The following is a 15,755-nucleotide window of genomic DNA, read 5'->3' on the forward strand; positions in this document are numbered from 1 at the left end:
CTTTCTCCTTATAGGAGCTAAATGATCCCCCAAATCCCCTCCAACTCATTTGGGTCTTTCCCCAACTTGTTCAGTGATTGCTGTACAGTATATACTCAGGCTTGCAAATGAATGGGCAAATTGGCACTTGGAGGCAAGTGCTTAAATCTCCAGGAAAGCCATGGCATCTGGGAAAGAAAAGAGGAAGTGAGAAAGGGAAGGAAAAGCTGCATCAATGGGGTAGAGTTATCTGGAACAAAGCCCTCTTTCAAGATCTTCCTTCAAGAGTAGGTCAACTCAGGTGCCTCCCATGGGATTTGAAGCTACAGAGCATTTTCTTTAAGTTCCCAGAGAGTGAATGTGCACACAACCAAGAACCTCTTTTGTTGGGGTTTGGGGTGGGGTTTTTGTTTGTTTTTGTGTTGTTGTTATTTTTTATTTGTTTTTGCTTTTAATAAGATGCAGCAGCTTCCTGGCTTGGCACTCTCAAGGATTCTCTGAAGAACTTTGTAATTGAATGCATCATATGGGAGACATTGGCACAGAACTGCCCAGCATGGTGTGCCCTCATCAAAGAAGACACTGTACTCTATGAGCAAAGTGTAATTCAAGTAGCTCAAAATAAACATGAAATGCACAAAGTTAGAAAATCCACTCCAAATGTTCACATGGGTTTTTTTGTGCCTGACCTGTGGTAGATTAGCCACAGTCAGACATATTATAACATGACTCCAACACATAGTGATGCCATTTTGGTCCTCTTTGAGAATGAAGGACAATAACCAATCAAGATTAAACAGCTAATTTTCTATTGCCCTTTAAATCTCAAGATTCTTTAGGTGGCTCCTCTCTTAAAAACCTAAGGGCTGAGACATTATGAACAAACGATGCACTTTACTTCAGTCCATCTCACTTTCATCCATTTTTATTCAGTGCCCTCTAGACATGTGGTACTATGCTAGGCACTAGGAGACAGGTCTGGTTAAAGGAAAACCAGTGACGGTACAGGTAACTTTCACTGGCTGCTTAACATCTGTTTAAAGGGGAGAAACTAACCACAAAACAAATTCCTTATTCAAAAGCAACAGAACCCCCTCCAAGTGAGCTATATATAAATACATATATATGTCTATATATGCACATATATACATACTTACATACCACTCTCCATTAATGTCTAAGTATACCCACTTGATTGTATATGCATGCATATACAGGCATATGTGGATATATAAATTAATATATATGTTGCACACACACGCACACACACACACACCACAGATAGACAGATAATCTTGGTTAAGCTATCAAAGACACTATGTCTCTGCGTTTTAATGTAAACAGTCTGCCCTAATTGCCTGCAGCATGCAAAACTTGGAAGATCCAGAGATTCACAGTTAAAGAATACAATTGGTATGCATGTGTCCTTTTCCATCCTTGGGGGGGGGGGGGGTTGCTGGAGCACCAGAGCCTCTTTGCCTGTGTGGCCTTTAGGTTGGACTTTCAGAGCTGAGCTGGGGGTTCTTTTGAATCTCCAACCTAGATCAAGGCCTGCCAGGAACCTCTTGAGGTGACCAAACTTCTGGGCTGAGTTAACACACTGAGGTACACGTGTGTAGTCCTGCAAACAGTTTTCCTTGGTGGGCAAATGCAGCAGATCGAGATGAGACAGTGCTTCTTTTTTATTTTTATTTTTTTTGCTTTCTGCAAATTCCTTTGTGTGCTAACGCATTTTGTAGTCATTAGATACAGATGTTTCACACAGCTGTCCCTTAAAGTCCAAGTCCACTGTGAAATCAAGGTCCCGCTGCCAAGAAAAGAAAGGAAAGGTCAATTCACATCTGCCCTTCCTGCAGACAGAATACATCAAACCTCTCCTGCACAGATAGGTACTTAGCTTACTTCCTCTTACAGCTTTCTAGGAAAGGCAAACCGTGGCAAGCACCCAATAACCTAGCCCTCTGTCTTACCATCCTCACAGTAGGTTTATTCCACAATCTTTAAACTCAGTCTTTTCTGCTAGAATGCAAATCTTGTTGGGAAATAGTATGACCTGGGGCACAGGACCCTGCTCTTGGCTCCAGGGGATCTGGGCTATGATGTGGACTCAGACACTCATTAGCTTTTCAACCTTAGACAAGTCACTAACTTCTCTGAATGCCCATTTCCTCATCTATGAAATGAAAGGAATAAGGCTTCCCAACCCATGTCACAAGGTTGTTCTGAAGATCATCTGTGTGAAACACAAGCAAGATCATCTGTGTGAAAATGCTTTGTGGATAGGAAGCACCATAAGTCCGGGAGCTGTTATTTCCTGCAGTAGGCCAATGGCTCCCTAATGCCTGCTGAGTAAAGTTCAAACTCTTCTCCTGGTATTCAAAGCCCTCTGCAATTTAGCCCTGACCCACTTTTTGAGTCTTATCTGATACGACTTCTTTCTATAGACTTTACACTTGGACCATATTGGACTAACCCCTGCTTCCTAAACCATGCTCTCTCACCTCTGAGCCTCGGTTTGTAACTCTCTCCATGTCTGTGATCTCATCAGTTCCCATGAATTCAATTGTTATCTCTATGCTGATGATTTTTAAATCTATTTATCCAAACCAAAATTCTCTCTTGACCTCTAGTCTCATATCACCCATTAGACACCCTGAACTGGACATTTTTCATACATCTTAAACTCAACATGTCCAAAATGAAACTCATTTTCTCCTCCCAAACCCTCTCCTCTTCCAAGCTTCTCTACGGAGGGTACTACCCTCCTCCCAGGATCACAACCTGTGTATATCCCCAGACACCTCACTCTCTCTCGCCCCTTCTCATATAATCTGTTGTCAAGTCCTCTTGAATTTCGCTTTGAGAGAAATTGTTTTTCTATTATATTCATAAACAAATATTAAATTAGGATTAAGGCTTTTTCTCCTTATTTCCTTATTCAGAGACCAGCTGCTGTCAGTCAGTGTCTGAAGAACATCGCTGATGAGATTAGCCAAATCCTCCTGGTACAATCTCCTCTGATCTTGGGCAAGACCCCACTCCACTAGAAGACTCCACTTAACTTAACTCGGTTTATAGTGTAAACAGAATCTAATCTAGGTGAATTCCAGCCCCAAAGCACTGAGCTATGCTTTTATACCACCCCCCTCCCCCCACCCCATCCTCCAACATTGGCATTTAAGATAACCCAGCTAATGAAGGAGAAAACCAACCATGGTGATCTGGGTGGAGATGGATTCCTCTGTCCAGAGTGCTAGAGGCAGCTGAGTCTCATGATCAAGACACATTATCAACAGGAGGAGCTAAAGGCTTCAAGCCCACCTCCTCATTTGAAAGTCTACCTCCTCATTAATTGTTCACCAATCAGGGTTGATTTTTCACCTAAAAGGGGCACCCCTTTTTCTAAAAGTATATTAAGGCATTCAGTATCTCCATTAGGTGCCTTTGGTTACTAAGAGAGACAACGGATCATTACTTTATTGATTATCAACTAACTTAATAAATTGTTTATCAATTACCCCAAAACTCCATCTCTCAGGTTTTCATTTGTCTCAGCTTCAATGTCATCTTTGCAACATCTCTTTAATAACATTCCTTCTCTCTAACACTACCACCACATTGATGCAGGCCCTCATCACCTTGTGCCTGGACTATTACTGCACTGGCTTGTTGGTTGGTTTCCCTGCCTCAAGTCTCTGCCCACTCTAGGCCATCATTCCCTTAACCATCAAAGTGATCTCCCTAAAGCACTGCTCTGACTTCGTCACACACACCTCCAATCCCCTTTGATAAACTCCAATGGCTTCCTATCACCTCCAGAATCAAATAAAAAAATCCTTTTCTTAGCATTCAAAGACCTTTATAAACTACTCCTTCCCAACTACCTTTCCAGTCTTCCTACATCTTACTCATCCCCGTGTATTCTGTGACCCAGTGACACTGGCCTCCCACAAGACACTCTGTCTCCAGGCTCTGGGCATTTTCACTGGCTGTCCTAATGGAGAGCCTGGAACACTCTCCCTCCTCATCTCTCCCTCCTTCCTGGCTTCTTTCAAGTATTAGCTAAAATATCACCTTCTACAGGAAGCCTTTCCTGACACCCCACCCCCATAATGTGAATGCCTTCCCTCTATTGAATATGTCTAATATTTTTTTTCTGCATTGCGTTTATACATGGCTGGTTACATGTCTCCCTAATTAGACTGTGAATATCTTGAGAGCAGTTACTGCCTTTTGTTTTCTTCGTGTCCCCAGTACTTAGTGCAGTGCCTGTAGGTGCTTAATAAACATTTAATAAATGACTAGTTGACAGAAATCCACTCTGTCCCCATCTTTGCCTGATGGATTCTTACACAATATTTATGTCATGTCCTCCATGAAATCTTCCCTTATCCTCTCAGGAAAGGGCACATTCTCTCTTGGACTTAATGCTGCATTTTATTTCATGCCTCCCACTTATCATATATCACAGTTATATGTGATAAGGTCCAGTTTCTCTACTAGTCTCTAAACTCCATGGGGCCAAAAGACTAAAGGGGTCTTGTGTAAACCCTTCTTCTTTCCATATAGTTTTAACACAGTGCTCTGCAAACCATAGCTCTTGATGTTTGTTGAAGGAATGAATGATTAAATGACAGTGCTTTTTTCACTGGGGTATCTAGGTGGCACATTCTGGAGTCAGGAATACCTGAGTTTAAGTTAGGCCTCAGACACTTACTAGCTGTGTGATCCTGGAAAAGTCACTTCATCCTGTTTGCCTCAATTTCCTCATCTGTAAAATGAGTTGGAGAAGGGAATGGCAAACCACTCCAGTATCTTTGCCAAGGAAACTCCAATGGGTTCATGAAGAATCACATATGACTGAACAATGAAAGCTCTTTTCTAAACAGCAGACACAGAGAGGGAGGCTGGAGGAGAGGGCCAGGAGAGTCTCTGAAAAAGGTCCTAATTCTCAAGGATGAGAGTGTCCAAGCCCATTCCCTTACTTCCATTGGGCTACATTCAAAGAGAACTTCTCAGGGATTCTCTCCATCTATCTTTTGATTGTGCTCAAAGTACTTAAAAACTCCTGCTGGCAATTTACTCTCAGCAAAGAGACCTAGCATGGAAATCTTTGTTGAAATCCCCTTTAAGGAGCATTTTAAGCCCTCTTTCTTTTCCTCAACCTTTAGACCAGAGAGTCTAGTCTCTCTTGTGAGTTGTGGGTCCTGCACTCACCACATTTTTTGCATTTGGTTTCATGGAAATGGTCCCGTAGATCTCCTCGCCCCTCCGGACAGTGAGATAATCTTCTAAGTAGAAAACTGTCTGCTTCCAGTGGGTGTACGGAGCATCAGGGGCTGTGGGAAAGAAGAATGAAGCATGAGAAAAGGGATCTGAGGGAAAGACAGACACAGACAGAGAGATCTGGAAGAGTCTTAGCCCAGGGCTCTTTTTGAACATATCCTGGCACTTAATACTATGCTACCAAATACTCTCTTCCATCCTAAAGGTAACCAGTGCCTATAGGATGAACTCTGGCAACCTAAAGCTCTTATTCTGACACCTTAGTCAGCCCTGCCCACCACTAGGTAAAAAATGCCCTCTTTCCTATCCTGTCTCCTCCCCGCCCCGCCCCCAATACATGCATTAGAACTCTTGATTCCATTCCGTCAGAGCATCTCACTTAGGGGTTTGGAGGAAAGCAATTTATTCACACCGAATTGTGAATAGTTGTTACACACACACACACACACACACACACACACACACACACACACACACACTTTTTAAAAACCCTTTTTAAAAAAACTCTCCTGAGATCTAGTTAACCCCAAAGAACCTAATTGGTAGAATTTTAATTGAAATGATAAAGAGAAATGAAGAATTTCAGGCTTGGAAGTAAGAGACCCTTCATATATATATCCTTAAATTACTGTGTACCCCGCAGGGTAAATTGATGTCTGGGTAAGACAGGTCCTGATTTAATCCCTCAAAGCTACCTATCCTACTGTGCCTCTCCACTGGGGAAAAACAAACAGTGTATCAGAAGACCTAGATTCAAATTTGACTTCCTTCTATTGTTGAAAGAATACTGGATTTGAAATGACAACATATATGTTGAATGAATGACTGAATTCAATTCAAGCAAGTCTCACCTATAAGGTCTGGAATCCAAAATAACAATATATTAGAATTGCAGCTCCGCTACTTGCTGCCTATACTTAAACTATCTCTACACTCAATGGCCTGGTGTACTCAAACTTGCAGACATTTGAAAAAAAATGGCAGTTCAATGGAATATGCTTCAATTTCCACCTCTACATCGGAAGAGGGTTGGATTAGAGAACCTTAGAGACCGTCTTAACCTGGCATCTGTGAACTTGAATTTTTTTGTGGGCAATGAGGGTTGTGACTTGCTCAGGGTAACACACCTAGTAAGTGTCAAGTATCTGAGGCCAGATTTGAACTCAGGTCCTCCTGAATCCAGGGCCAGTGCTTTATCCACTGTACCACCTAGTTGTCCCCCAAACTTGGAATTTTGAAAATATATTTTGATAACTTTATTTCCATATAACTGGTTTCTTTTTTTAAAAAATCTTATGTATTTTATCCAACACATTTAAAAACAATGTTCTGAGAAGGGAACCATAGGATTTAGCAGACTGCTGAAGGAATCCACAACAACAAAAGGTCAAGAACCTCCTAGTTAGAAATTTAACATGAATCCCGGCAAGAGCTTTTAGGAGAGCAAATGAGAGATTAAACTAATTTATCTGGAAACAGCCCTCCCAATTACAACTAGCCTATACTGGCCTACCTCACAGCCAGCCCTGCTCCTGGGCCTTCATTCTAGCCTTTTCTGACTATGTAGGAGAAAGTCAGCTATTAGTTTCCACCCTCACCACCCCCAACTCTGGCTCACCTTACTTAATCCACACCACACAATGATGGCATTACAAATTTGATAACTCCACTGGAGTTCTTAGAGTCTCTTGTCTAGCTGTGATCAGACATCTGTTAAAGAGCTTGCCTTTTCATAGGCCCACCTGCATCAACATCATGTAGGGATTTGACTCAGTTCCTTGCACAAATGAATGCTAAACTCCAACAGGAACCTAATTATATAGCTGTTTTGGTAGTGCAGGCCTAATGGGTGAGACTTCCTTTTAATTCAGTCATTCATTCAACAAATCATAAAACATAACCCTCACTGTCCATGAGGAGCTTAGATAAGATCCTGCTGCATCCATATTACTGGTTTCTCTACTTAAAGAGTTCCTATTTCATAAATGTGCTTATTTCCTTTACTGAGCAGATCCCAATGCCTCTAGTCTTCGTGAGTTACTGTGGTCCAAAAATAAAATAAAATCATTCCCTACTAGGTTTTTCATCTGGTAATGAGTCTTTTCAGCATTTAATTAGGTTAGCCTTCAGACAACCAAACACAAAGTCCTGAGCTTGTACTTGAAATCTGGGTAGCTCACCAGAACCTGGGAAAGCATGTATTCTGTGATCACCTTCACACCGTGCTGAGGCATTGGAGGAAGACCTTAATGGAAATACAGAGATGAGAACAAAATACATGCATCCTAAAACCCTATCAGATCAGATGAAGTTGCTCTCTGTCCTGAAAAGATCAAGGAAGGCTTCATGGGTGTGGTGGCATATGCTGTGTGTAAGGCATCACTAGCCACAGTATAGAGGGGGAAGCACTGGGTTCAGAGTAGAAGGCCCAGCTCCGTTTCTTTCTTTCTTTCTTTCTTCCTTTCTTCCTTTCTTCCTTTCTTCCTTCCTTCCTTCCTTCCTTCCTTCCTTCCTTCCTTCCTTCCTTCCTTCCTTCCTTCCTTCCTTCCTTCCTTCCTTTCTTTCTTTCTTTCTTTCTTTCTTTCTTTCTCTCTTTCTTTCTCTCTTTCTTTTTTTGTGAGACATTTGGGGTTAAGTGACTTGCCCAGGGTCACACAGCTAGTAAGTGTCAAGTGTCTGAGGTCAGATTTTAACTCAGGTCCTCCTGACTCCAGGGTCAGTGCTCTATCCATTGCACCACCTAGCTGCCCACTCTTACTTTCTATCACTATGCCTATCAACAAGTCATTTCCCTACTCTGTAAAGACACAGAAACTCAGAATTGCCAAGTTCAAAGGGTGCTCAGAAGCCTTCTAATGGGACCTGGAGGGAGCTAATTGTCATATATGGACAAAGAAGACCTGCTTTCAGACCCTAATTCAAATGCAGGCTAGTTGGGTGATTCTGGGAAAGTCACAGACCCTTTCCGTGCCTCTGTCTCAAGGCAGCCTGTTCCATTTTGGACATTTTTCTTGACATCTACCTGAAATTGGTCTCTTTGCAATTTCCACATTTTCCCCTGGTTCCACTTCCTAGGGCCAAATAGAACAAATCTATTCACTCCTTTATAGGACAGCATTTCAAATATTTTAACACATATTCTCCCTGAATCTTCTTTGCTCCAGGCTAAACACACTCGGTTTCTTCAACTGATCCTATGTGACATGGATTCAAGATCCTTCCCCAGCTGTTCTGGACACTCTCCAGTTCATCAATGTCATTCTCAAATACTGACATGCACAACTAAACACAATACCCCAGATGACAGGGGTAGATTATGGCACCTCCTGGTTCCTGGGAGCTAAGTCTCTCCTAATGTAGCCTGAGATAACATTAGTTGTTTTGGCCTGCTACCTCACACTGATGACTCATTGAGCTTGCAGTCCACCAGAACCACCAGATTATTTTCAAAACTACTATCCAGCCATTCTCCTCTCATCTTGGGGACAGCTACATGGTGCAATGGATAGAGCACTGGCCCTGAAGTTGGGAGAACCTAAGTTCAAATTTCACTTCAGACATTTACTAGCTGTGTGACCCTGGGCAAGTCACTTAACTTCATCTGTAAAATGAAAATAATAAGAGTAGCAATAACCCTATGGTGTAGGGTTGTTGTGAAGATGAAATGGGATAATCTGTAAAGTACTTAGCACAGTGCCTGGGACATGATAAATGGTGAACACTATTTAAATCTTATCTAGTATTGTTGTTGTTGTTATTCCAAAAGTTGTACTCTCTTCCTCCATCTTCAATGAGCCCAATCATATTGAGTTCCAATGAATAATGCAAATAGTTGTCAAGATATTAGGAAACACCGTGTTTTCCAGAGCTAAGGCCAAGCAAGCAAGTTGTACCCTGAGCTTGGCATAAGAACGATCCTTTGCACTCAGCCTCTGGATGATCTCACCTTCTGGAAAAATCACAAAATTACTGTATTGCTTTGATCAGTACCAGGTGTTCTCTGAGTTTGGACAAGCACTGAACAAGCTTGGAGAAGTAACCATGTTCCACTCATGAAGCCCTGCTATGAATCAAACTTGTCTCATTGTTGTTGTTATCCATCATTGTCAGGGCTACAGATCACTGGGTAGACATTGTTATAAGCATTGAGATCTCCCCACACTGCCTTGGGTTCCCCCCTCCCTCTAGGGACAGCCTCCATCACATGTGTCTATAGCCTGTCTTTGCTGGCAAGCCATTTCCCTTACTTTTAAATTAAACTTCTTTTTGATTCCTGAATCTTCTATTTCTAACCTGCTCTGTTCAGCTCTGGCCATCCACAGGTTAGAAGCTGGTTTGGTCCAGTGCAGCTGTGAACCTCCAGAAAAGTATTTCAATTCACTCAACTATTCAGGGCTAGGCTTTAGGATGAGCTACAAAGTTTGAGTAAGACTGAATCACTGAGTCATGAGTTTGCAGTCTAATAAGAGGTTAAGACACAGATAATTAAATACAAACATATATATATACACACATATATGTACATATGCATATGTATATGTGTGTATATATAGTGTGGGGACCAATTTTTAATTGGGGAGTGTTAGTTAAGCAGCTCGCCCGCAATATTGGGGCAAGGAAGGAGACCGGCAGCCTCCCTCAAAACAGAAGAAGATTTATTTTAACAAGAACGAATTTAAAAAAACAACAACACACAAACAGGATCAGTAGGATCAAGGGAAAGGAAATAAAATGGGGAAAGGGAAATTATACAACCTGAAAAGATACCACCGCCGAGGAATGAGCTGAGAATACACAGCAGAATGCCTGTTGCCTTCCAGCTTCCAGCTAGAATGCCCAATTCTCCTCCCCCCAATCCCAGAAAAAACCCACACAGCCCCAGCCAATGGGATGGCCGCTCTGACAGTCACATGACGGCCCTCACTAGGCTTCCAATCATTATAATTTTGCCAGGCCCATGTAGGTGTCGGTGAGTGGTGATGACGTGAGGAACCAGCACCATGGCAGCAGCTACAACCAGTGGTTGGAGCACCATAAGGTTTGCGGAGCCCCAGGCCAGTTCATGCCGAGGCATAAAAACCTCAAATAATAATTAATTCTTTACAATAGTTATATATTTATTGGTTCATTAGAAATTTGATAAACATTGTATTTTGTGAGGTCCTGGGAAAAGGACAGGACTTATCACTGAGGAAGGGTGGAGGAGGGTCACACATTTGAGTTGAACTTTGAAGAATAGGTAGGTATTCAACAGGCTAAGGGTGATGGTAGGGCATTCCAAGCCCTGAAAACAGGATGAGCAAAGGTATGGAAATGGGAGATGGCAGTATAAAATGAATGTTTCAGAGGTGGGAGCAGGCCAGTTTTACTGGAGTATAGCATGAAGGGGAACGAATATGAGATATGGCTGAAGAAGTCATAATCATGGGGGCAGATAGGTGGAGCAGTAGATAAAGCACCGGCCCTGAATTCAGAGGACCTGTGTTCAAATCTGGCCTCAGACACTTGACACTAGCTGTGTAACCCTGGGCATGTCACTTAACCCTCATTGCTCTGCAAACAAACCAAAACAAAATAAGAAGTCATAATCATAACTTATATTTACATACCACTTAAAATTTTGGAAATTGCCTCCATAAGCCTGAACCTAGTAACAACCCTGTGAGATAAATACTACAGGTATTATTATTCCTATTATACAGAAGAGGAAACTGTGTCACCAAGCAGCTAAGTGACTGATCACATGGCTTATAAATGGATCTTAGGATCATAGACTGATAGCTGGAATGTACCTTAGACTGCAGTGAAGTGAACAAATATTTATTAGGCCTGTGCTATTCGTCAGGCACTATGCTAAATGCTAAGGATGCAAAAAAAGGCTCTTGATCTCAAAGAGCTCAGTCTAATGGAGGGGACATAATGCAAATGACTTGTTACAATCTTGTACAAATAAGATATATACAAGATAAATAGGAGGTCATCAATATAAGGGTGGGACTGGAATTGGGGGATCAGGAAATGCTTCCTGTAGAGGGTAGGATTTTTAACTGAAATTTGAAGAAAGCTGAGGAATCCTGGAGGCAGAGATGAGAAGGGGGATCGCTTCAGTCATGGAGGACATCTAGTGAAAATGCCCAGAGTTGGGGGGTGGGGTGGATGACATGTGAGGAGCAACAAGGAGGAGGCTGGTGTCGCTGAACCACAGAGTAAAAGGAAGAGAGGAAGGAGGGAAGAAAGGAAGGAAGGAAGGAGGGAAGGAAAGAAGGAAGGAAGGAAGGAAGGAAGGAAGGAAGGAAGGAAGGAAGGAAGGAAGGAAGGAAGGAAGGAAGGAAGGAAGGAAGGAAGGAAGGAAGGAAGGAAGGAAGGAAGGAAGGAAGGAAGGAAGGAAGGGTAAGATGTATAGAAAGGTAGAAAAGAGACAGGTTATAAAGGAATTTAAAAGCTATACAGAGTATTTTACATTTGATCCTAGAGATAATAAGGGTGCACTGAAGTTTATTGAATGATAGAGGTGGCAACATGGTCAGATCTATGCTTTAGGAAGATCAATTTGACAGTCATTGAGTCCAACGCAGTCATTTTTCAGATGAGGAAACTGAGGCATAGAGAAGTTAGGTGACTTGTCCATCAATGGTTACATTGTTTGTAAGTTTGTAAGATCTATGATCAGATTTATAGTTGGAAGGGACCTTAGAGGTCATTGAGTCACATTTCCTCATTTTGCATATGAGGAAACTGAGACCAATAGAGGTTAAATGATTTGTCCAAGGTCGCATAGCTATTAGGTCGGATTGGTGGCAGATTTTGGAGGGTTTTGGATGCCAGGAACAAATTAAATTTATTTCATAGGCAATAGGGAACTGCTGAAGATTTTTGAACAGAATAATATGGTCATATCTAAGAAAATTTATTCTGGCAAAAGTATGGAATATGAATTAGAGAAAAGAAAGTGGAGGCAGGAAGACCTATTAGTAGTTTATTACAATATCTCATTTAGATGCTAAGAGCCTTTAAAAGAGTAGTGGCACTGTGCTGGTAAGAATAAAACAGGGATTTAAGAAATGAATTGATAAAGAACTAGATGTTACACTAGTTCTTCCCTAAGGTTTCTCCCAGGGACAGACTCTGAAATAGTAGAAAGGGTAGGACTTGGTTACTGATTAGATATGAAAAGTTGAAGAGGGAAAGTCAAATATAACCATAAGGTTATAACCATGAAAGAGAGGGTGAATTGTGCTGTCACAGGCAGAAATAACGAAGTTAGGAGAAGTAAGATGAAGGGGAAAGAAATTATTAGCATGTTTTTGGACAGGTCGATGTAATGTGTCAATTGAACATATAGGTGGAGATGTCTTTAAGTCAGTTGGAGATATAATTTTGAAGTTCAGAAAAGGGGTACAAACCAGAGATAAAGATTTGGGGGTCATGTGCATGGAAATGATTAGTTGAAGCCATGAGAACGAATAAAATTTCCAAGGAAAAAAGCACAGTAAGAGAAGGGAAACCTACTGAAAACAGAGAGAAAATGAGGTCAACAAGACCAACAAGGAGTAGTTAGGCAGGTTATGTTGCCTGTCCTTCACTCCTGAAAAGGACTATGACATTGGGTTGGTGTCATGACTTGCACTGAATTGGATTTTAAGTGAGGGAGGGCTGTTCAAGGTCACCAACCTCACTCTCTTGTCCAGAGTCATCTGGGTCCAGTTGCAAAGACATATATCAAGATGACTAGGGATGGCTCTGTATATTTTAAGGCAATTGGGGTTAAGTAAGTGTCTGAGGTGAGATTTGAACTCAGGTCCTCCCAACTTGAGGACCAGTGCTCTATCCATTGAACTAGGCAGATATGATGAGTATCTGATAGTGTGGAATTGTAAACAAGTTCAAAAGCTTTGAAAAAGTCAAGGAGAATGAGAAAGGGGCTACTGGCTTTTTCAGCTTGGTTATTAGGGATCATTGAGAAAATGATTTCAGTAGAATGTTGGGGGCAGAAGCCAGATGGCTAGAGGCTTACGTCAGAGTGCATATGAGGAAATGAAGCCATCAGTTTCAGAGAGCCTTTTCAAGATGTGTAGATGTGACCAGCGGCATTGATGGAATGGTGGTGGATAGAAGTGTCAAAGCAAGGTTTTTTTGGTCTCTCTCTTTTTGGGGTGGGGGTGGAGCAATGAGGGTTAAGTGACTTGCCCAGGGTCACACGGCTAGTAAGTGTCAAGTGTCTGAAGCTGGATTTGTTTTTGTTTTTGTGAGGCAATTGGGGTTAAGTGACTTGCCTAGGGTCACATAGCTAGCAAGTGCCAAATGTCTGAGACCAGATTTGAACTCAGGTACTCCTGACTCCAGGGCCGGTGCTCTATCCACTGCGCCACCTAGCTGCCCCTATAGATATAACATGACATATATAATAACTGATTCAATTTATTTATTTATGTTTTTTTTGGGGGGTGATGAGGCACTTGGGGTTAAGTGATTTGCCCAGGGTCACACAGCTAATAAGTGTCAAGTGTCTGAGGCCAGATTTGAACTCAGGCCCTCCTGACTCCAGGGCCGGTGCTCTATCCACTGCACCACCTAGCTGCCCCTGAGGCTGGATTTGAACTCAGGTCTTCCTGAATCCAGGACTGGTGCTTTATCCACTGCTCTATCTAGCTGCCTCCTGTCTCTCTCTCTCTTTTTTTTAAGTAATAGAGCATTTTATATATGAACATGCTCATAGGGATCTTACAGATCATTGAATCAAACGTTCATAGATAAAAGGAAAAAAGACAATGAGAAATTGATTGAAGATACATAAAACAAGATGGCCTGAAACTAAGTCCTGGATAATATGGGAGGGGGAGGGGTTTGGCAACAAGAAATCAAGTAGTAGGATAAGCTTTTGTGGAGAGAAAGGTAGGACTTCTCTTCTGCAACCAGATGGAAGGAAGAAGTGTGTGATGATGTTTAGAAATTTCAAGGAATAGAGAGGGTGGGGAGGAGTTGAGGAAGCTTTCATCAAATTACCTCAACCTTTTCAATGAAAAAGGAAGCTAGGTCTTCCACTGAAAGCATAAGGATGAGGTCAAAGTTGTAGAAGAGAAGGATTGAGATAGCTGCTGTTGGAGGTGGATAGGGTGGTATAGATAGTAAATAGGAATAGAACAGAACAGCAGAAAGGACCAAACCGAGGTTTTGTAACATAAATTTGTAATTAGCGAAGTCACCTGGATAGTACTTACTGTCTTGGAGTCACAATTTGCTCATCTGTAGAATGGGTGGTAATACTGTCTACCTCCTAGGGCTGTTGTACTGTAAACTTTGAATAGCTTCCAATTGCATGTAAGACAACTAGGTGATGTGGTAGATAGTGTCAGGCCTGGAGTCAGGAAGACTCATCTTCCTGAGTTCAAATCTAGCCTCAGACAGTTACTACCTTGTGACACTGAGCAAGTCACTTAACCCTGTTTGCCTCAGTTTCCCCATCTGTAAAAATGAGCTGGAAAAGGAAATGGGAGACTACTCCAGGATCTCTGCAAAGAAAACCCCAAATGGGATCACAGAGTTGGACATGACTGAAAAATGACTGAACAACAATAACAATTGCAGGGCAGGTACTATTGCATTTTTGTTTCATATTGCAAGGATCTGGTATATAGGGCATAGTAAGAACTGATTAAAAGCTTATTGATTGTGGGCTCAATTGTCATATTACAAGAGGTCAGTACTGATAGCTTTGATCATGTTTATGTTGGCATTGGTTAGGATCATAGAGTTGCATGGATGGACTGGCACACCTTTGGTTGAGATAATGATTCTATTCTTCCATGCTCTTTGTAAGGAACTGGTTTAATCAACTAATGGTAGTTTAGATAGAACGAGTGTCCTTCAATTTGTAAATCTACATGGAATGGAAACATCATGAGCAGTACATATGTAAACATGTTCACATATATACATACACATATCTGTTTATATAAAATGGCTATAGCAATAAAAATGGAAAGAACACCAAAAAAAAAATCTAAATTGAAAGCTGCAAAATTGTCAAGTTTGGTCCCACTTTGCTTGATTTCTTGCCCACTGTGGGTGTGGGCACTGTCAGACTCTTTGTTATATTGGCTAAGTTTGCCAAATTGGTTGTCTCACTCTTTTTTATTATTTGCTTTAAGGAATGACTTTCTGTGTGGAGTAAGGGGAGGGATATATTAGGAAATGTAGGTGGCATAAAAACATTTATCAATTAAAATTATTCTACAAAATGAAGTCCACCTGCACCCAGCCCCCTTCTCTGACAACGGGCTATAAAAACAATCACCCAAAGACAGTCTTGTCTTAGGTTCTGTATTGAGAATTACTCAAGGAATGATTGACAGTATTATCCACCCCCATCCTCCACCTACACCAGCTCAGACAGACAGGTGTCTTTCCTGCTTTTAAAGACCTTCAAACAAGATTTAAGCAGCTTCTTTCCATGATCAATTATGATGCCCCATGAGAATTTAAGAAATGCT

The 15,755-nt window shown here is 41.6% G+C and overlaps 1 protein-coding gene across 5 annotated transcripts in view; it reads right to left on the reverse strand.

The window, feature by feature from the left end:
* Positions 1–596: 596 nt before the first annotated feature.
* PRMT8 (protein arginine methyltransferase 8) overlaps positions 597–15,755 on the reverse strand; it is a 172,204-nt gene continuing 157,045 nt past the window's right edge. For 3 of the 5 annotated variants that reach the window (XM_043969038.1, XM_043969034.1, XM_043969037.1), the window contains 2 exons: positions 5,197–5,318; positions 599–1,786 (listed from right to left, as the gene is read on the reverse strand). In XM_043969038.1, coding sequence (XP_043824973.1) covers positions 1,703–1,786; positions 5,197–5,318 — 206 coding nt within the window. In that variant the 3' untranslated portion in view covers positions 599–1,702. Of the gene's footprint in view, positions 1,787–5,196; positions 5,319–15,755 lie in introns of all 5 variants that reach the window. The other 2 variants (XM_043969036.1, XM_043969035.1) reach the window with 2 other exon arrangements.

Source organism: Dromiciops gliroides, chromosome 5, assembly GCF_019393635.1.
Source record: "Dromiciops gliroides isolate mDroGli1 chromosome 5, mDroGli1.pri, whole genome shotgun sequence".
Classification (NCBI taxonomy): domain Eukaryota; kingdom Metazoa; phylum Chordata; class Mammalia; order Microbiotheria; family Microbiotheriidae; genus Dromiciops; species Dromiciops gliroides.